At 36.3% G+C, this 24,063-nt stretch overlaps 1 protein-coding gene across 2 annotated transcripts in view; it reads right to left on the reverse strand.

Annotated features, from left to right (window-relative positions):
* Positions 1–23,812, reverse strand: part of LOC120779069 — a 41,966-nt gene extending 18,154 nt beyond the window's left edge. For both annotated transcript variants that reach the window (XR_005705602.1, XM_040111205.1), the window contains exon 1: positions 22,668–23,812. Coding sequence is in view for 1 of the 2 variants with exons in the window: in XM_040111205.1 (XP_039967139.1) it covers positions 22,668–23,102 (435 nt within the window). In the remaining variant the exon portion in view is untranslated. The remainder of the gene's footprint in view (positions 1–22,667) is intronic.
* Between the last annotated feature and the right edge of the window lie 251 nt (positions 23,813–24,063).

Genomic DNA, 24,063 nt, shown 5'->3' on the forward strand with positions numbered 1-24,063 from the left:
GTCAGTGGGGTCCCGAGGTATGGGATTTCACTAAAAAGTGGGCGGTGCCACGCTCATCGTCCAATAAAGCCCTTTAAAGCCTTGTCATACCATCCCGGCAGTAATTTTTTATGTTTCTGGTGCATTTATTTATCGATTTATCATGATTTTTTTAGTTTTTAACAGTACCGTTACCAAATTACAGCTTGCACGGACGGACTTACTTAACTTAACTTAACTTAAAAAGCCGAATATCTCGAGAACTATTAATGAAAGCTATTTGGACCTCGAACCGTTTTTATAGCAAATAAAATTTCCAACAAATTTGTCATGTACCTTTTTTCTATAACTCCTGTCATTTACGAGATATATAAAAAAAATGCGATATTATTGGAAAAATCGAGTTTAGAGCCCCGTACTACTTCACCGGTGTGAGTTACGACTTTGTTGCACTGGTCACTTCTGTAGAGTGAAGAATTCTGAGAAATATGCATCTAAAGTCAAAATATAAAATAGTCTAAAATACCTCTGATCTGTAGGAATTTAAAGATAAAAACCCAGGACTGTAGTGTATTTTCTATGGACATTTTTTACAGGCCTTGATCCAGTTCTTAATGTTAATAAAAACTTTCAGGGAATAGCCAAAAGTCGCATGGAGCTAAATCAGGCGAGTACAGTGGTTGCAGCACGATATTGGTTGAAAATTTGGCGAAAAACTTACGAAGAATCAATGCAGTATAGATCCAAGGCTCATCGCTAATAATACGTTTCATGACGTCCTGGTAGTCGGAAAGTATTGTTTCACAGACATTAACGCGACGCTGGTTTCGAAAAAGTTTATTAATTTTGGAACCAATCGTGTTTTCCTTAGCCTAAAATTGCAGGCTCGGAGAAGAAATAACCTGTAATAAAATATTTCTAACAGTGAACCACATAACTCAAGACAGCAAATTTCACTTTCTGACCGGCATAGTATACCATAAAGATAATTGTATTATTATAGGTATATTATTAATACTGTTTAATATATACACCATACAGAAGTCAACTTTAGGAATGAATCCTAACGCTCAGTAAGGTTTCACACATTTCGGGAAATAAAGTTAAAATACTTAGTACCTCACGAATATAATTTTTTCCATAACTTAATCTTTGCTTAAGAATTTCATAAAAAAATTCCTGGTTAAAAGCCCGTGTTCAAATGTACGCAAAATTGATCCATGGGTAAGCCAGCTACCTGATGCAAATAGCGAACTTTGACGTTTCTTACGTCTCGACGTTTTTATCTAAGACGCACGCGTTTAATAGAGGACGCAAATGGTTGTGGTCCGAATTCCACAGGTGAGTTAGACTCCTCTGGTTCAGTTGTATTTGATAGTTTATCCTTTTATACATAGTATATTCTTACTAAATCTAGATTTTCCATTCTAGCTTGTGTTTATTCTTATTCGTTTTCTTATGCATATTCTTATTCTCTTATTCTTATTCTTATTCTTATTATTTTTTGGTTTCTTCAACTCCACCTTTCTTTCTGAAATTTTTTCTTCTTTGTTTTACGATTTTGAAATTTCTCTTTGAGTTTGATTAATTGTTGGATCTCATAGGCTCCTGCAGTTTTACTTTGGCTTATCGGGACTCATCCTTTTACACATATAATTGTTCTTACTTAGTTTATTCAAATTTTCGGTTTTCTTTTTTTTGTTTTCGAGTTTTTGTATTTCTTATATTTTTTACTCAAGAAATTGAAGAAAGAAATTCATAAGCATTCGTTTCCACTTTTGCGAAATTAATATTTTTCGGGTTTGCGCCTAGCGATAGTAGGCAGCTCTCCTCTGTCTGCTCAATTCCAAGTTGTTTATTCTTGTTTTAAATTCTGTTTTTGCGTGATTTTTTGTTTTGTTAAACAATTCCTTCGCACTTTTGTTTGGATTGTGCATAACTTTCTGAAGTTTGTCATTAGGAAATTTGCATATTGCCGCAGCTGTCTACCTAACCTTCTCAAGCCACCGAATTAGCGTCCCAGCCCTCACAAGATTGCGCGATGTTGTCTTAGCTCATCCCAGTTTAAATCGGCATACACTTTCTGCCACCATAGATACGAATATTTGCTGCTGAATGTTTTGAATGCGCCCGCGTGTTTCACATATATAGTATGTATGTATGTATGTATGTATATATACGTGAATATAAATATATATCCATGTATATATATAGTGTATACATAGCTATGACCCCGCTTTTGAATGCTTGTATGCCTGTTTGTAGACGTTTGCGTAAATCTTCGGTTGCTGTCGGTGGCAGTTAGCTGATTTTCTGGCACTTCACATTTGTTTGTTTCTCGGCTGAGATGCGGAGGCGTGAGCTAACCTCCAGTTTCGACAGAGCACGCAACGGCATCTGCTCCTTGCTGCATATTATTTGACAATTTTCAAGTAAAAATGTGTGCCGACATTATTAATTGTTTTGACGTTGATTAAAGCAAATGGAGCGTTTTAAAAGGGCGAGAATGTGAGTCGGGTTCAACTGATTATCAATAAAGTGAGGGCGCATTGTGCTTATGACTACATATTGTACGTCACATGGGCGTGTGAAAAATGCGGAAAATATTGATTTTTAGACATTTAATGTTTTTGCGAGGATATTTTCTCTTTAAGTGTACGGAGTATGGAATATAGGATCGAGAATATCGACACAATTTTCCATAAATAAAAGCAAAATTTTATTTTTTAATATTAATGTAATACAAATTTAGCATTAAATAAAAGAACTTTATGCGTATTCATAGCAACAATCCTAATTTTAAAATATTGAATATCTCAGACATACTCAAAATTGGCTTTTTTAACTTCAAAAGAATTGAAATCGGCGCTGAATCTAGAATCAATGCTTTTTGGGAAAATGATCACTCTGTCAGTCTAACTAATATCGGGTGATTTTTTAAGAGCTTGATAAATTTTAAAAAAAAAAAAACGCATAAAATTTGCAAAATCTCATCGGTTCTTTATTTGAAACGTTAGATTGGTTCATGACATTTACTTTTTGAAGATAATTTCATTTAAATGTTGACCGCGGCTGCGTCTTGAGGTGGTCCGTTCGGAAAGTCCAATTTTGGGCAACTTTTTCGAGCATTTCGGCCGGAATAGCCCGAATTTCTTCGGAAATGTTGTCTTCCAAAGCTGGAATAGTTGCTGGCTTATTTCTGTAGACTTTAGACTTGACGTAGCCCCACAAAAATAGTCTAAAGGCGTTAAATCGCATGATCTTGGTGGCCAACTTACGGGTCCATTTCTTGAGATGAATTGTTCTCCGAAGTTTTCCCTCAAAATGGCCATAGAATCGCGAGCTGTGTGGCATGTAGCGCCATCTTGTTGAAACCACATGTCAACCAAGTTCAGTTCTTCCATTTTGGCAACAAAAAGCTTTGTTAGCATCGAACGATAGCGATCGCCATTCACCGTAACGTTGCGTCCAACAGCATCTTTGAAAAATACGGTCCAATGATTCCACCAGCGTACAAACCACACCAAACAGTGCATTTTTCGGGATGCATGGGCAGTTCTTGAACGGCTTCTGGTTGCTCTTCACCTCAAATGCGGCAATTTTGCTTATTTACGTAGCCATTCAACCAGAAATGAGCCTCATCGCTGAACAAAATTTGTCGATAAAAAGCGGATTTTCTGCCAACTTTTCTAGGGCCCATTCACTGAAAATTCGACGTTGTGGCTAAGGCTAAGTCTATTCATGATGAAATGTCAAAGCATACTGAGCATCTTTCTCTTTGACACCATGTCTGAAATCCCACGTGATCTGTCAAATACTAATGCATGAAAATCCTAACCTCAAAAAAATCACCCGATATAATTAACATTGTAGATAGCTAGTCTAAGATACAGTGCAAACTGTTGCTGTTTTAGAAAATTATTTTGAATCCTACAAAGTTCTTCTGTCTTGCAGCGAGATTTATTTGATTTATTTTGAACAGTTCAAGTGACAAGGTATTCTGCTTACAACTATATTTTTTTTCAAAATTTAAAGTTTATTTAAGCAGAACATTTACAATATTATTAATCAGATAATTTCCATGCAATTTGTGGATGAACTGCGTCAGCTTGGCGACTAAGAATGAATCACGCACGTTTTTGATACTATGTGAACTTTATTGTGGTGCAGTGAGAAAATTAGCACTGACCGGAACAAATGGTAGACAGAAGAGGCAAGGTCGCCTTTTTTTCGCAACGCTCACTTTTTAAGCCAGTAAAAGGTGAGCGAGGCCAATTTTTGCGCCGCTGTTTTCCAAAAAGTTTTTAAGAGGTCTTGCAACATGAGGTCGAACGTTTTGGTGATGGAAAATAATTGCCTCGTATCTAATTAGGAATTCTTGAAGTTTTTTGATAGCTGATCGCTTCAATTTGATGAGCGTTCCCACGGTTTTAGGTTGTCATAATACGGCACGCACTTATGATCTCACCAAACATAAACCCTTAATAGATATTCAGCTTTGCCGTTGATTTGGCTGCTTGACCAGGTTTCACATATAATTTATATTTTATTGTCACATTTTGCTACAGAGTACAAGTAGTTAATAGTTTTGTTTGCCTAACGGTTTGTATAACTTGTATCTAATTTAGATAGATGTGGTGTTACATATATGTAAATTATTAGGATAACCAGACGAGTTGACTTCCGTCCGTTCATACGTGTAAGCGATAACTAGAGTAAGAACTGAGATATCTTGATGAAACTCAGTATATAGTACATGTTCCTTGGCACAAAAGGAGGGTTAATACTACAGGTGGGCAGAATGAGTTTCCGTGTCCACAACACGCCATTAACCGATTACTTATACAGTGCCATAACTTAGCTTCCTCATATGAGGTTGTTATTTGGTACAACTTGAAACAAATTTGAAAAATTCTAATAAGTTTAATGCACATACAAGGTATATTCCAAAGAAACCAAAGAAAAACTTTTTGAATCTAACGCCCCCTGGTGCCGTCATCTATATGTCGACTGGTGCGTTAAAATCTGCTGTCTCTATCGATTGTCCAGTGAGAATTTCATGGTATTTCATATATTGGAAGTGAAGTTATTACGTTTTAAGTGTCAGTATGTTTGTGTTATCGGTGCGAAAATGAACTACGAAGAAAGAGCCAACATTAAATTTTATTTTAAAATTGGTAAAACTTTTACTCAAACGTTTCAATTGATGAAACAAGTTTATGACGATGATTGCCTATCCCGTAGCAAAGTGCACGAGTGGTTTCAACGTTTTCAAAGTGGTCGTGAGGACACAAATGACGATCAACATGTGGACTAATCAAAATCCGTCATCACCGGAAATTCCAACGAAACTGTGGATGTATTCATCAAAAATCAGCCGAAATCATCATTGAAATTCATGGAAATTGAATTGAACATCTCCAAAACATCGATTTATCGCATTTTGACCGAACATTTGGCATTTGACGATTATTTAACCAAAATTACATTTTAACCATTAACCACTTCCCGCATACATCTGATATGACACCGTGCGACTTCTTCTTTTTCGGAAAAATGCATTTGCCCATGAGCAAGCATAACGCTTGCAGACGTAGAGGCCATTCAAAAGGCTTGCTCCGGCATACTGGCCAACGAGCTAAAACACTCGTTCGACATGCTTTTGGACCGTGCAAAAAGCTGTGTTGAAGGAGAAGGAGACTATTTTGAATCAAATAAATTGATTTTGCCGAAAAAACCATTTGTTCTGTGTTTTTTTTTTTTGTAAAGTTCTGTTTACTTCTGAACACACCTTGTATTTCCTCAACCATTTAATCTATTCGTAGTATGTGTTGATTTGACCAATTTTGGCATGGCGATGGTGGGTGCGTGAACCATGCGATGTCGTGGTGGAAAACCATTTTTTTAAGGTAGGCAGTCCATACATTCGCCGATAAGTTTGGGGGGTGAAGTCATACTTTTAAAGTTTCCTGGGTTTTTGTTGGCGTCAGGGGATCGAATATATAATAATTCATGCAGGATTAAACCAAATTAAACCAAATTTTGTCGGTTATCGTTAAAGGAGATGTATTTCTATATTCATAATCCAAGCGCTTTTTACTTCACTACTAGCTTTCAGCTTCACAAACAAGAATTAAGTCAACGACCGATACTGCTGAATCCTGCAATGTTTGCCAAATATGAATGCTTACTAATATAACGGATAATTTAATGACGTGTAACTTTCAAAGAAACAATACTTTTTTCGGAGTTGGTTTTCTAGAGAGCAGTTACATGATTCATAAGTTTGCTATTTCAAAATGAACAGACTTCCTTCGGAGCAACGTTTGAAAGTCATGCAAATTTATTACCCAAATAAGGTTTGGAATAACAAAGAAACATAATATGAAATAAAATTTTGATAAGCGCTGAAACTCATTTTTTTATTGATTGGGAATTATAATAAACAAAAGTGTCGAATATGGAATGATGATGATCCACACATCATTGTTGAGACGACTTTACATTCTCCAAACGTCTCTATGGGCAGTGGGAGTCGTTGGTTCATATTGCTTTCAAAACGAGGCCAACCATGGCTATAGGGCTTTTTCATACCTGAATTATATACTTTTTATTTTTTCTTGAAAACCACATGTGTAAAAAATAACACTTTGAATATCTATAGAAATATATACATACATACATGTACATATTTATAAATACATATAATAAATGAGTGAATGCATTCTACAAAATAAATAACTAATTTTAATAAATTGATTGCTGAAATATTGTAATACCAATTGCACGTCCTTCACAAAAGTGGTTTTAACAAAATAACCTTTTTCCATTTGAAAACACCAGTATTTATGCAACACAATAAATAGCATTCAGTTCCATATACATATGTGGCTAGCTTTTGAAGTACAAAGCTTAGCATGTGCTTAGCACGCTTTAGAGCTAATAAATTTCACCGTATTTTATTGACGGCTTAAAAGCGTACAAAATGAATGAAATGACTGCAGCAATCATGTGCAAAATGTGAAAATAAAATTTCGTGACAGTTGATTGAAAACCGCTTTTAATATCGTAAATTTATTTGTACATGAGAGTCATTTTGGTCATTTTTGTGCAGTTGAAATGACCATCGACGAATGAATAAGTAAAACAATGACCGCAACTGATGGACAAAGAGGCATACAGATGGACGAAAGAAAAGTCAGATGACGAATAAATGTGCCGTCGAAATTTTGAAAGTCAGTAGCATTTAACATTTTCTAAATAAAACGCAAATAAATTGAAATACATAGTGAAAAAGAGAGCAACAACTGAGTAACTGAAATGACAGCCAAATGAAAACAATGCGAACAGACGACAATCAAAGTCACTCCTACTGCAACAAAGGCAACAAAATCAACGGACTCACAATGAAAGCGTACTAAATGAACGAAATTGATTAGAAAACTGTCAATATATTCAATAATATAAATTTAGCTTCATACATGTTTGTATGTATGTATGAATATATTCAATTAGTTCAAATAAATGTTGAAAAACTTGAACCCTGCAGAGATATACGATAAAGATACTCCATTTAGCGAACCAACTTTGATGAGACTAAATATTGCTAAATATTGGTAGGTAAGTTTTTGGCCCTCAAATGGTTAATAATAATACAATGTTCTATCAACCAGATCAGAGCGCTCACACGCCAGCCTTCAGATTATGGCTACCTCATCTCTAATCGATGTTTTTGTGAAGAAATTATCTATGAAATCAGTAACACAGTACTTCGCTTTTGCTCCGTTATAATTTTAGTAATAGTAAACCGGACAGTTTTGGAAGCCTAACAGAGCCCAGTAGCAGTTAAGAAATTTGTTTTTTTTTTATTTACGTAAAGTAAGAAGAACATTTACCCATTTTAATCGAGAAAGTTAATGTAGGAATGTATTTTCATACGTTTAGGTGTCGTTCTTTGGCTTACACCGAAACCCTTCCAAGGTCTTTTAGCAATTATTTGTGTAACTGAATCTGAAAACGTAACGGTTTGCATCGAACGCATAACGTTTTGCCAATTCTTTCTAGTCACTTGTAATATAAATAACCTTCAATTCGAATTGAGGTCAATAGTAATAAAACATTTCTTTCATGCAGATTTTCATCTTGACTTTTATAGGCCATATTTTCGTTGTCAGATATGTATATGTTCGGAGATTGTAAATTGCCTACACCAAATTTCATGGCGGTAGTTTCTCAAATTAAAACATTTTCATACCAAGACTTGAGATTGATTGATCAGTTTGCATGGCAACTATATGCTATAATGATAATGATCCGAGATCGGCTGTTCTAATAAATGAGCTGAGCTGAGAACCTAGTTATCGCTTATACAGGCAGAGGGACTGACAGATGGAAAGATGGATATAGCTAATCGATTACTCTTCAGATTAATCTTTATATATATAAATCTTCTGACCGTGTGTTTGTAACTGAACTGCTCCTAAACGGATGGACCGATTTTGATGAAATTTTTTGTGTGTGTTCAAGGAGATTCGAGAATGGTTTAGATTCACAACTTGGTCCACTGGAAAATGTTTTTTTTTAAATTAATTTTTCATTTGTAATCAATTGCTAATTTTGGAATGTTTGACCGATAGATTGCGCTACCATCGCAGTATCCAATATTCAAACCTTTAATTGGCGTAAACGTGCAATAAACAAAACGATGCCAAAGTAAAAGGTGACATCTGTAGACAAGTTTTCATAACGTGGACATAGTTGTTCGTTCTTAAGTAATAAATTGGGTGACTCAATACATCTATGGGTAGCTATAACATTTTTTTCATACCTGCTAACTATTGGAGGGGGTATCGTGACAGGCAATTTAAAATTGCAAAAAAACTGGAATAAAGAAATTGCGGCATAACTGAACTGTTGATAGAAAGGTCTATTAAAACTTGAGATATACAGAAATTTTTCGAAGTATTGCAAGACGGACGCCATAACCTTGCCAGTCGATTTTCTTGTCTTTCCACGCTTGAGAACCGTTTTTTAATATGCAGTCCACCAGGCTGACTCGATTGATTTCACTGATGCATAGCCCAAATTCAATAGTATTTTTACCCCAAAAACTAATTCTTTCTTAACGCTCGGAAAGCTTTTTGATTCATTTTTGTTGCTTCACCAAAAATGCGATTATTCCTTAACAAATATTTATAATCTAACTAATAGAAATCATAAAGATGGTATTAGTAGTACTACCTATGTATCAGCCACAGTAAAAAATGGGCGGGTCCTCTAGTTATTTATAAGTATGTATATTAGGAAAGAATTTAGGGAGTCTCCGATGGTTCTTTCTGAGTGTCATTAACTTCGTGACAAGCTTACTGCTGTTCAGAGTATAAAAATGTTTTCATTACTCACTAGTATCGAACTGAGGTCCTCCACATGCCGAAAGCACACCTCTAACCACTTCGCGAAGTCGCCTTTACTTTTGTGGAAGGTCAATATAAACGAATCAGTAAAAGAATTTTCGATATTACGTTTTTGTATGCCAGAAGCTTTAGTTTGCTAACAAAATACTTCAACAACATTTATTTCAAGTAGGTATAGCGGTTCGATTAGAATTCACTTTCGTCACCCGGCAACGTTATAAATATAAGTTATCATCTTGTCCTCCGTAGTTCAAAAGTTCAGCGGGTGTGTTCGCGCACTTTAGTAAATTGCAAAAGTCAACTTCAGACGGGTTAAAGAAGTCGATGCATCATTAGACTAACTGCCATGTCATACTAAACGGAGATTTTTCTTGTCTCTTCGAAACACTTATGGTGCCACCATCATATTCCATTATTTAAATTCAAGTTTTAAATCTTTGTTACCAAACATTATCGATCTGTTCTTTTCGAAGGATTAAGAGAAAGGCTTTTAGTGAACAGTATATTGCAACTAAAGCTATACGTAGCGCCTTCACTAAGTCTACCATTTTATGGATTCTCAGTGGAAAGCTCGGTAAAAATCATTGGGGTGTAGGAATAGAAGGAAAGAAAATAGATAAGTTGGCCTCCTCGGGACCAAGGATACTTTGAGATAGTGTTGAAGGTAGATAGACCAATACAGTTTTTAATTTTTTGGTCATAAGAGACTAAATACAATTGTAGTGACTATTAAAGGGTACCTACTAAATACTAAGATCCCACTTTCAGGCACTTGGTAAAGTGGAATCGGGAAAATGCAGAATATGTGCAGAAGGTGATGAGTCATCGGATCATTAACTTTGTCAACTTTTCGGCCGGTTGAGACGGTATATCTTTCACGGCTCTTTAAGTTAGAACATAAAGGCTGGACCATTTGGGTTGCAAAAAACTTGAATGCACTTGTTTTTCTGATAAGATTTAATTGCTCAACACTTAAGACCACAATGAGACTAATGATGTACCTTCTGCAATTTGGCCTCCCTTTTTTATACTTTTTTTATAAATTCAAATATTGAATTCAAATATTGAAATACTGACCATGTTTTGATGAGCTAAGCGATCGTTGAGGCGAGATTCTGAATTTCCTTGCAAGAAACAATTAAGAAGTTCCAGTTTTTTGTAGTTCTTATCTCATATATTTAATTTTATCATTATACCAGCAAATTGTACCGAATGACAGATTATTCTTTACGTTATACATACACATTTATATCATACAAAACTTACAAAATTTTCCTGAGCTTTAACATGACACATACATACAAATATATATTTTAAGGTTTTCTCTATTAAATATGCTACCAGGTATACCGTGTTGGGTCATTGAGTTAAGTGCAACACGCACGCCCGCAGACAAATCTAATTTAATTTCGCACTCGCTGCAGGCATGGCTGGACGGCACAGTATCACGAAAATGAGTTAATTTTTTATCAGCATGTGTTGGCGTACCCAGTAGTGAATTGAAGTGCTTCGACTTACATTTTACACCACCGATAGCGCTATGTAGTTAGTTTCGCGGAATTTTTGAAATACCTGAAGGTCTACTTCGAATTTTGAATGGAAATATCTGGTAGTCGTATACTTTTAGAGCATGGATAAAACAAATTTGATTCGAGAATTGTGTGTGAAACCTGTTCAGTGGAATTTATCTGCATATATAGGTTTAAAATAAAGGTATAATTAAAGGTATTTAGGCGCCACTCGCTAGAACTTAATTCTACAGACAGCGGTAACACTGTTTTTAAGGCCGAAATCTGTATGCTTTAATGAAACAATAATATATCATATATAGTTTAGGTTTTAGCTTTTTACAACTAACTTCTTTGCTAGTGAACAGTTTCTATAAATCTTAGTATGCTTATATATTAATTAGTATTCGAACTTTATAGGGATTCGAATATATAAATTCAGTATACGATCTAAGACAGAGATGATATTGGTCGTAGTATGAAGGGTTGTACTCTCAAGAACTAAGAGATTAGACCTTTTTACCAGCATGTATTTAGTTCGCAATTTATCTCTGAAAAGTAGCTTCAAGACTACTTCAAACTATCAATTTAACGGTTGTGAACTACTTTTGCGATATTAATGAAACCTTATATTTCGGCGTAATATTCCCACATTTCCTACTGGTCCAAAAACGACCAACTATCCAAATAGACATACGAGCTTTTCTAACAGCTGTTCATCACACTTTTATAACAAAAATTTTCGGTGCACACATTTAAGTGCATTTTCACTCTTGTAAATGGATATTTTGGAATATTTTACACGTCTAACTGCGCTAGCACTATGCCGGCGAGACTAACTGTATCCTGTCATTACGGCCACGCCATGATAAGTGACGCGGTGCGGTTATCGATGACGACAGCATCGCCAATCGGCGGCAATCACCAACAACGATCGCCAGCAATGAATAAAAAACAACAAGAAAACATAAACAACTACAACAGAAGTGCTACAGCAACAAAAAAAAATAAGCTGCGACAGCAAAAATCATATCAACGTGCAATAAAATTAAGCCGCCATCCCATTACCTTTACGGTATAAAATATGTACGCAAGTGTGTGCGCCTGAAATTGTATGCGGCCTCGGGGCGTTTTCATGAAAATTTTGTGGAGAGCACGCATTCGCTCGCTTTGCATTGATTGTGATAGAAAAAGCAATTAAGCGCACTGCTTTTTGCAATTAAAATCGATTTTCAACATTTTGTTTTCCTGCGCCGACCCGCACGACCAAGCCACCCCGCTGGTCCGTTTAGCGGATTGTTTGGGCGACCTGTACGCGCGCACCAACGCTGTATTCGCTCATTTTAATTGCAAATTGCACAATTTGCACTACTGCCACACGCCACGCTCGGGCGCCGCATTTGCTAGCGCTCTATACTACATGTATACCGTATAACGTTAAATCCCTTTACGAATTCGCTTCGATGCCATTCAACTTTTAATGGCAGCACGCTTTTTGATGACAACATCCCGTGAAGCAGTTATCGCGCCATATTATCGAGGCGAGGTGACGCGCGCAGTGATGCAATAATGAAATTAGAAGCACACAACACGCATTAGCGCACAACAACATTAACAACATGCAGCGGGTAGTGGAAGAAAGGCTCAAATTCGTCGACAAATTCATTTAGGACACAGCAAATTTGACGTCGCGTCCCTCCGCCGGTGTTACCTTTGTGCTGTGCTGACACGAAAGCAATGGTGGTTATGTCGCTGGTAACAGCTACTCTTTTCTCTCACACGAATTTGGTGATGTTGCTTAACCTGCATGCAAGGTGCAGTGGTGCAGCAATTGGCGCGTCTATGGACATGACATTTCCTTTATTCACAGCCATTGAAGGGAATATTTAACAAAGGTCCATTCACTAATAGTGCGTCGGTGTCAAGGATCCTTACCGGTACATATTTGCAAATAAATTCAACAGAAGTCTAAAAGCAAAGCTTTCAATAACTAAATATTTCCTAACGTGGCCGCCATTATCAGGTTTTTTGGATGTGCCACGATATCGTCTGAATTAAAATTACCGATGGAGAGTTTTTCATTAACAACTGCCTGGGGATGAACTCACTGTCAGGCCGCTGAGATTTCGTATATTGCTAAAGACAGGCTTGCTGGGATGTCCGGTAAATATTTCTGACCAACAATCCAAGTAAATGCTGCAATTAATTGTTCCTCGTTACGCTTTGTAGATGCTTATCTAGTTTGTAGTTTAAAAAACAGGGAGATGTTAAATTTCTCCTAGAATCCCTTATCTAAGCTTCAAATCTTCAGTGGTTAAAAATTGTACTAAGAACACATATTTCAACTTCCAGTCTCTATTTCGAAGCTGTTATAACGATTTAATTGCAGCTTCAAGTTATTCGATTTCCATACCGGCCTACGAGCTAAAACACTCGTTCGACATGCTTTTGAACCGTGTAAAAAGCTGTACTGAAGCAGAAGGAGACTGTTTTGAATATAATAAATTGATTTTGCCGAAAAAACCATTTGCTCTGTTTTTCTTTTAAATCCTGTTTACTTTGAAACACACTTTGTAGGATATTAGGCGAATATTGTGACTTCGACTTGTACTACGCCCTTATGAAGCGCTAGTTTTTGGAAGATATTTCCACGAAGATCTCAAAGAGTGTGTGATGCACCTACAGAAAAAAAGTGATTAAATCTACAATTATAATATACCTTTCCAGCCGATATCTCCATTTAAGAAAGCAAAAGAGAGATTTAAGGAAGAAAAGAGAAAAATCTTCTCTCTATTCAGCCTTAGCAGATGTCCCTCTGAAAACAGTGCTGCTCGAATAAAACTAACATTAAAAATCATAAATCGTCCTCTAAAAGGCACAGATGTTAACTAAATCTCAGTCTCAGACGTCTTAAGCTGTCCATACTAAGAAGTGTAAGTTTTCGGAGTATCAAACAGGTCTCAGAATATTATCTCTGATATATCGACAATTGGATGTGGGAAGCTACCAAGGTTTTAGGCAAAGTTCCGAATGAGTTGGTCCATAGTGACACCATTTATTGGAATTGACAGCATCTTTATCATATTTGACACTTTACGACGAAATTTTGGAGTCAAGAAGGATGAAAAAGCCCCATCTCTGTGAAGGAGTAGTGCAAAAATATCACCTACACAAAAATTGTTTTTCTGATATACAACGATCATCGGGATAGGCAGCATGCAGCTGTTTAACTGAAGGGAGCCGCACATTCAAGGAACAAAAGGTTTCGGTCGGAATAAATATGAGACGGATCAGAAAGAATGAAACATAATGGCTCAAAAGCTTTGGTTTTGCGTTTTCATAGGAGCTATGGTTCTTAATCTATATGAAAACTCCACCTACATTAGCTGGTTCTGTTAATTTTTGAAAATCCCTAAATAAATTTTCGATATGCGCCATCTGCCTTAATAACACTGGTAGACACATAATTTTTTATCAAGAAAATTCTTTGGTGTTTCAAATGAAAAGTTTGAGACCCTGAAGTCAAATCTGAAAACAGAATTGTTCTATCACCCACAGATATTCTGTAACCTGCGGCTTTAGATTTTACAATACATAAAATTTTATTATATTGCATCATCTCATATTTTCATACAATTAGGGATTTATCCGGTTTAGACCGGTTCTGCCTGCTTGTTTGAAGTAATCAGCGTATTTTACGATCATTTAATTTTACAAAATTTATCAGTACATTAACGGTGTCAGAATCGGTTACGTGTTCTATATTTGGGTAGCAAAACGTTTTTGAGTTCATATTCTTTTACGTTTTTGTTTACTGTGTTTAAGATTTTTATGTACAATGCCTAGACAGTACGTAAATAGTGCCAACAGTTTTTGTTATGTTTGCGGAGAACTAACTTTTAAATCACACAAACGTAATTTTACTCCGTTTGTGCTAAAAGTAGTGAACAACTTTTTATTCCAAATGCACCAGAATCTTGATGAAAACTACAATCGACTGGCTCTTCAAGTGATGTTACAGAAACCGCAAAGGAAATGACAACCGATATTTTATTTGATTTACCACGATGTTCTACAGTGCCGTATCTAATTTCAAACGTGAACTTAATAACTTACAAGTAGTTCGAGATCTAAGCCTTTCAAAACCGCAGTCCGAACTTTTGGCTTCCAGACTAAAAGGTTGGAACTCTCTCCAAACTGATGTAAATATATTATTACTTTTTACAGAAAAAGGCAGAAAGACCTCACAAATTGCTTTCTTCAAGATAGGGATTTAGTATACTGTTCAGAAGTTAACCTTTTGTTTAACGTACTAGGACAGAAACATGATCCACTCGATTGGCGTCTATTCATTGATTTCTCTAAACTTAGTTTAAAAGCGGTATTGTTTCATAACGCTAACAAATATTCATCATTAGCACATGCTGTTCATATGAAGGAATCATATGAGAATATGAGAGATCTTTTAGAGCGCATCCCCTATCATGAGTATGGATGGGCAATATGTGGAGACCTAACAGTAATATCCCTTGTTCTTGGAATGCAACTAGGATATACCAAATATTGTTGCTTCCTTCACGAATGTGACAGCCGTGCGAGAGACTGTCATTATGTACAGAAACAGTGGCCAGTACGTCAGACACTCACTCCGGGAAAAAAACACGTTACTATTGAACCTATAGTTGATCCCATAAAGATATCACACTCGAGTAGCAATAATTCGTAATGGCACGGGGATCATATTTTTTACAAATTACGCTTGACTTCGTCTTACCGAGATTTCCATTAAACGAGCCTCAACAAAGAAAAATTCGAATTAACGGGACTTTTACATAGATAATGTTTACATATTTTTTTATTGTTGGACTCAACAAATGAACATAAGTACATACATTCATATATTAAATACGAATTAAACAGTAACATAAAATTATAATAACAAAAAATTCAACCAATTGATTAGAAACCTAAAATAAAATAACAAGAATTCAAGTTTTAAAGTAATTTGTACTTTGGGATTGCTTCATGTTTTTTTCTCTTATATTTACTACTGAGTTTTCTAAATATATTAGGCTGCCGAAAACATTATTTGGTTCATCATGGGTTGAAAAATAACGTCTTAATTGTGATAATAACACTCTGACTTGTAAGTTCGTCAAAATTTCTTCTTCGGCGGTATCATCTTTGTCACTTTCATTATTGTTAGGCGAAACTTCTTCCAAAATATCGTTATCTGTCAAAATACCGGCTACAGCAACGTCAATGTCAACATTTACGTATTCATCGAAAGTGCATTTTCAGAGCTCAAAGAAATAGTTTCCCAAGGATAATCAATGTTCACATATATTCCAATAAATTATTGTTTGATGTTTTAATGAAACTGCAAACACGGAAGCAGTTTTGTATGCACAATGTGCTAATATTTTTCCAGGCTTTATAAGAAACAGCTGTTAATATTGTGCAACAAAACTTTTTCTTTTCATCAATGCTATTAACAAGTTTAATAACGATTTCCTTACGGTATAATAACTTAAAATCTTTTGTAATAACCATGTCAAGCTTAGGCGTAGTGTTGGGTGGCAATAACTCAATTTTTAAGCGGCTAAGATGAGAGAAGCCATTATGCGCCGTACAATTGTCTAAGAATAGCAATATCATTCGATTATCGGCTGCCATGGTGTCATTTAACATTTGAAGCCATTTGTTAAATAATATTGTTGTCATCCAGGCCTTCTTATTGTACCGATAATGCACTGGAAAGCTACATATATTTTTTAAGCACTTTGGCTTTGCTGACTTTCCGATTAATAGAGGCTTAAGTTTTTCGGTGCCATCCATGTTTACAGCAAATAAAATGGTCACTCGATCTTTACTGTGCTTACCCCCTTGATATTTTTCATTTTAAAAGCAATAGGTTCGGTCTGGCAAACATTTATAAAACAACCCAGTTTCATTAGCATTAAATATATTCTTAGGTTTGTAATCTTTTATCAGATCACTCAATTTTTCCTTTTATTCACAGCATACGCCTTGACAGAAGCACTTTCACCATACATTTTTTTAAATGCAATATCGTGCCGCTTTTTAAATCGATCTAGCCAACCACTGCCCGCCTTAAAATCCATTATGTTCATTGCTTTGGCAAAAAACAAAGACTTTTCTTTTAATAACTCGCCTCTAATGGGAACATTACTTTGACGGCATTGTGATAGCCACAAAGGTAGAGACTTCTCTATATTCGGGTATTCAGCTTGTTTCTGGCGTTTCTGTTTACTATGAGATGATGCTTGCATAAGAAATTCTTTTTTATGTAGAATTGATGTTAATGTTGATGGAGCGATATTAAATTATTTTGTCACTTCAATTATTTTTGTTCCATTATCAACGGCTGAAATACTCGTAATCTCTTGTTTTTTCGCCATTGATAAAGGTTTATTCGTACGTTTTTTCGGCATTTTTACGCATCGATGTTACGCTTGGGAAAAAATCAGTAAACTGAACGAAAATAATAACTGCATAATTGTCTACAAAACCTAACTTAACTGCCAAAATTTTCACATTGCATTACGACTTATAAGAGGCTACGAAATAAAATTACGATTTATAAGAGGTTTAATATTCTTTGTGTTGCGAAAAATATTACGAATTAACGTGTGTATCAAAATGTATGAAATTTTTACGAACTATTGAGAATTTTGAATTAGCGGGGTACGAATTATCGCGACTCGACTGTACTAGTTTTGACCAAAATGCATTAATCAATACAATTTTCATTGAACATTTCTATTAATCAAAAGGAAGCGAACTCGCTGGAAAAATGTTATTTATTCTACTTTTCTAATATATTCATAAATATTTATATAAAGACTATAAAAGAAATAAAATTGGGGAATGGTGATTTATTTCTCTTCAAAGTCTCGACTCAAATGGTCGTCTATGTAGGTCATAGTTTGTTAATTCGAAAAACGGTGGTCATCACTTTTTCCTGCAATAGGACAATTTTCGTTTTTTCGACGCATATTCACCAATATCATATTGTGGTTTTTTGTCGTGAAATTAGCTACCTTGTTATCCGCTTTTAGGGTATCTTATCATGGCTCTCATTACAAACCGATGTGTACAGTAGTCGTTTTCGAGAACGGGCTACAGGAGAGAAATTTCTCTTGCGATAGTGGCATTTTCAGGCGACGATTCCAAGTACTTTTCGGAACGTCCTATACATAGTTTATAGTATTCAAGGTTAGCTGTCAAATTAATTATAATGTGGAAAATGATAGCAAGACTTTTTAATTTAAATTTCGCGCAAAAGGCCATTCGTCGAAATATTTTTATCTAGGTTTTTTATGATTGTCAGTGACACATCAAAATAATCATTAGTGGTTCAGTGTACGCTTGTCTCTTTGCAGTTAAATTTTTACCATGAGTGAAACTATTTAATAAAGAAGTTCCATTAAATTTTGTGTGCGGAGTCAAATTTCTGGTGCCGAGACGTTCAAAATGTTAGAAAATGCCTTCGGTGATAGTTTTTTGTCACGGACAAGTGTTTTGGATTGCTACAAATTATTTAAAGAAGGTCGAGAACACGTTGACGACAAACCACGTAACCAGGAATTGGTGCTTGAAAATCGACGGTTAATAATCAGCGATGTTACTGGCGTCGTTGAATCGGAAGGATCGGTGAAAACCTTTTTAATTAGAATAAGAAAAATTTCCGACTACTAACATGTCATAAAACGTCTTAGATCTATGTTTACGACCCGAAAACAGACGATCAGTCGGCCGAATATCATGGCAAAGATGAGCCGAAGCTGAAAAAACCATGTTAACACTTTGAGCCCCGCGTGTACCACCGGTGGGCATTTATGTTTTGACGATTTGGAACAATGTGACCACCCGTGGACATTGGTGGATTTTCATTATGGGACAATGTTACCACCGGTGGTCACAAAAAAAAAAAAAAAAAAAAAAAAACAACAAAAATGCATTTGGTTTATCAAAAATAAATATCACAAAGTCACCTCAATCGCAAAAAATCAAGAAAACTAAGTAAACAATCAATAAATCGAAAACAAACAAACCAGCTTGTCAACTAAAGCACAACCCTTCGTCAGCAAGCGGTCCACCGGTACAGAAAAAAAATGACCACGGGTGGGCACGCGGAGCTCAAAGTGTTATGTTGACAGTTTTCTTCGATTATCGAGATGTGGCGCACTTCGAGTTCCCTCCGACCGGCTAAACTGTCTACATGAAATACTATTTCAGTATTATGCGTCGTTTGCGCGAAGCTAATCGTAAAAAGAAGCCGGAATTATGGATTTTGATCCTGAGTGTTGCGCCACGATAATGCACCGTCGCATACTGCATTGATTCTTCGTGAGTTTTTCCCCACATTTTCAACCAATACCGTGCCGCAATCACAGTATTCGCATGATTTAGGTCTTTGTGACTTTTGGCTTTTCAGCTAACTCTAACGATGGCTCCGGGGAAACCATTTGTACAAGTTTATTGATGCCAAGAGGGATAACTTTGAAGTGAAAATTAAAAATTTTAAAATTATGAACAAAATCTTTCCATTTTTTGTTCATAGTAGTATATGGTATTTGACATTATGGTTGCGATTATCAACTCTGAAGTGTGAACCGTTCCGAAGAGTCTGTCTAAGCTATATAGCATACTGGAAAATGCGGAAGGTTACTTTCTACTGCTGAAGGTATTATAGACCATAATATTTTTAAGCTGTAGTTTGTAGAAGCATTTATACACGATGTAGTTTTTGCCCAAATTTCAAAAAGGGGTTGTCTTAAACTTCCCTGTCGATTGTGATATTTTGTATTGAACATTATTAAACTGACAGCGCTCGTCATCCGGTGCATAATAATGTGTTGAGAGAATATAGAGACGATCAGTAACCCGAAACTATAACTGTCCAAAAATATTTTATTAAGATTAACTATCAACTGTTATAGAAGAGTTCAGACTTTAACTGGTGTAGTTACTTTGAGGTGTTGGCTCACCGCTTCCAATAATTGCTGGCAAAGTTACTTCAATTGAAATTTTGAAAAAAAATTTATGATTAATCAAATCTCAAGCATTCTAATGACAGATAAAAGCTTTTCAAAACGAAACTTCAAAGCAAATTTATGTATCTGAGATATACATACATACTACAACAATCTAACATAAACATATCTAAAAATGAATTTTTATGAAATAATGCACACAATTTCCATCGTCAAATTTATTGGCTCTTTACCTTGGCGATGCATTTTATTAACTTTAATTAATATCGTCGAATACAAGAACACCATCAGGTGAGCGTTTAATTAAGTGCTTGATATTTATAGTACTTATTTATTGCTAAAGCTAACCATGGTAGTAGTGAATACATACCTATCTATAAATGTAAATGAAATGTAATTATACAACTATTCACATATGTGTGTGTGTTTGTTTGCAAATAATGCCGTGCACCTGCCTTGGCTATGTATCAGCCTTTGGAAAATCGTTTGTGTAGAAAATATGTGTAATTAGTTTACATTCAACGAGCCACTTTGCGCGTAAGCAGAGAAACGTGTGTACAGTAATGATCCAATTAACAGGTACGAAGGCAATGAACAATAGATCCTTTGTTAGTGCGACTAATGACTTACACATAGTAGTGTATTTGAATTACCCAAATGTTTGTACAAGGATATAAATATAATTTGTTTACATAGATTAACCCAAATATTTTAAGACTTTAGATGATGCGAAAAAATTTTAAAATTTAACTGCTAAGCAACAGACAAAATCATTGGCTATTTAGTCTAAAAGATTTACTTACAATTTAAAGGTATGGTTGAAAGTTGTCTTTAGATAGTCTGGCTTGAAAAGTTATGGCCCGAGTCTGACAATTGTTAGTGCAGAGATGGCATACCTTAATAGCATTTAAACGATGTGTTGCAAAAGTAATGAATTTTATCAAATTTGGTATTTCGTTTCGGTGGAATCATCGGTTCATATTTCTTCAAAAATGATGTCGGTGAACACGTAACCGTCAATGAAATTGAAGCTTGTGATCTCGGTGAAACCAAATGTCAACAAGCGCGCCACTCACACCATCAATCGATGGATTTATTGAGGAACACTTCGGTGACGTTTTGAGCCACCAAGATCGTGTCATATCACACCGTTAGACTTTTTCTGTTAATCATCGAAAATTGGACTCAACGGTTGGACTACCTGAGTCATACCCGCGGCTAACATTTGAAAGAGATAATCTTCAAAAAATAAATGACAAAGAATGTTCTTTCGAATGATAATAAACATTCCCCATTAAATTTGAAATTTCTGTGTTTATTATTTAAAAAAGTAGGGAACCTCGAAATGGATCACTCTTAGCATATGGTAGTAGGGTTCGTTCGTGGTCAAAATTCCCATTTGTTTGTAATTAAGCTGTGGTATATCCAATATTATACGTTTATTTTTGTTAAGATATCGATACAATCGGTATAAAGTACACCCGAAGTTTGATAGCTCTGAGCCGAGTAGGTCTTTGTGGCATTTACTACTTTGGCCCTATAAAGGAGCGCAAATTCGGTGTGGGATTCAAAGAGGGGAGAGAGACTCCGTCGCCGAGGCCTGGCATACACCCTGGTGGAGGAACGTCTAGCCACAATCCGCGTAAAAGTGAAGTTTTTCAACATATCGCTGATTTGCGCGCACGCCCCGACGGAAGAGAAGGACGACTGCACGATGTGACGAAAGATGCTTTCTTTGCCCAACCTGGCGTTAAAGTCATCAAACACGATTATGACATCGTGGCGGGGGCAGCTCTCATAAGATCTCTTGGTCGATTTCAAAATTGCTTTTGAGAGCACGTAAAAGAGCTGCCACGATATCTGAATCAAATTCATCCCCGTAAAATTAATACGGCCGTGTAAACTCATATTGAGCAATACCCAACTCTCCGTCAGGATCATAAAGGACTTCTCCGAACCGTTCGATATCAAACAAGGTTTCGGAGAAGGAGACTCCTTATTGTGTGACTTCTTCAACCTACAGCTGGAGAAAATAGTTCGAAATGCAGAGCTGAATACAGAAGGTACAATCCTTTAAAAGAGTGTAGTTAAACTAAGAAGTAGAGTCCCCTCTTGACCAATAAACACCAAAGTCTACAAGTCGCTGAACATCCTTGTTGTGCTATATAATGCAGTGGCATCCGAAGGGATGAAAAACTTCAGCTCTGAGAGTATTCGACGTAGTACTCGCCAGGGAAGAAGATGAAGTCCTTCACTCCGTTGGAAAGACCGGGTGTAAAAGGAACTGGCTTCGCTTGGAATCTTCAATTGACGCTAAATTGCGAAAGGAGCGCAGAATAGGACGCAGTAAAAACATTAATGCATTTCTATTCATAAACGACTGCATTTAAGCCATCATTAAGCCAGTGTTGCTGCAAATTTAATCTCTTTCTTCTCCGCAGGTAAATTTGTATACGATTACCTAAGGCTTTGAGGTATTAGTACACATTAAATTCAAAGTAATATGCTAAACACTTAAAATTTGACGTTATTCACCCGCGTTTCGAATTAAATTTCTTCAAATCGAGTGAAAATTGACACATTTAGCTCCTGCAGTGACATATCTACATAGCATTTGAGAGGCAGCGCTAAAAGTGGTGCAGTCATTGCCTTCAGAGATTATTATTACTTACAGCAATAGACTCACACACACACACACACACACACACACACGCCCACATACATATGCATAGCTGTCGAGGACTTACCGTAAAAAATAGCTGATGGTTCCATTGCTGGTAATAGTCATCGTTGTAGTAATTTATGTACGCCCACCAGGCATAATAGTGTGAAAATATCGACAGCGAGAAGAGCAACAACATCGAGTAGCGACAACGTTGTTGCAATATCAACGCAATCAACTGTTTAATGCATTCATAAAGCGCAATAACAGCGAATACAGTGAGCAGCCACATTTTGAATGAATTTTGTGTGACATTGAAGTAGAGATGCTTATACGAGGCAACACCCGACTCGTAGGGCCCCTTGAATATGGTGTCCCAGCAGGAGCATGTACAAAAGTGCTTATCAACGTAGCGCGAGTAATTTTCCCAAAAGTAGGCCAACACCAACATGTGCGCGGGCGGTATAAGAGCGGGTGCCAAACTGCCACAGGCGGCGGGCAACCATTTCGTATCGAACATTTTTGTGCCTTCCTCTCTCTCTCGGTTACCTTCTCTATGTGTAGTTCAAATATTTTACGAGTGTCGCTGTGGTTGGCGCACCCACTTCGATGTTGGCAATAGGTTCCTAAGTTTCGAGCGTTGATCGGGTAGCGGCTGCCTTAAGTGGTTGAGATGGTGGCACGAGCTCACTTAAATCGGCATAGAATGCATTAAAAAGCCAGTTACAAGCATTATTTAAATTTATTTCTGTGCGCTTGCGTCGCTGTTGTCTGCTGGGCTGCTGAGTTGCTGAGCTGCTGTGTTGTCTGTTGTTGCTCCTTTTGGTAATGATAATGGATGTGTTGCACTTGTTGAAGACGAACTGTTGACATTGGCGTGATTGACGGTGGTGCAGATTCTCTACTAGATATGATGATTGCTGTCGACAGTCACGCACTCGGCGTCATTACCCAGCCTCTCACTTACTCATATGCACATATACACATACATTAATGCGGTATTTGTACGTACTTCACGCGTGTCTTCTTGACGGGAAATTCCTGCGTAGTCGCACGTTTTGGATTTGCCTTTATGAATATTTCATATTACCAATGGCTTAAACGGATTTGCTCATTTAAACACTTGGAATATTTGCCATCTATGCATATGATAGGGTTCTTTATTCCTTATGTATGTAACTGTTGAGTAAGTATATGTCTTTGTACGTTATTTACTAATTCCATTTTTGTTTATCACTGTAAGAAAAAGTCAAAAAAGGGTTAGATTTCAATTATAATGCCTTTAGTATGTGGCCACTTTCATTTAAAACTGTTCGCAAATGACGAATGCCTATTTTCCCCTCTTACTGAATAAGAAGACCTCTATCTCAGATGATTTGATAGCCCACATGTCAATATAAAGGGATAGCTTAATAAAATGTAACGAGTATATTTGTTGGGAATGTGATTATATGCTACATCAGTAAAGAAGAGCTAAGTGC

This window comes from Bactrocera tryoni, chromosome 5 (genome assembly GCF_016617805.1).
Source record: "Bactrocera tryoni isolate S06 chromosome 5, CSIRO_BtryS06_freeze2, whole genome shotgun sequence".
NCBI lineage: Eukaryota > Metazoa > Arthropoda > Insecta > Diptera > Tephritidae > Bactrocera > Bactrocera tryoni.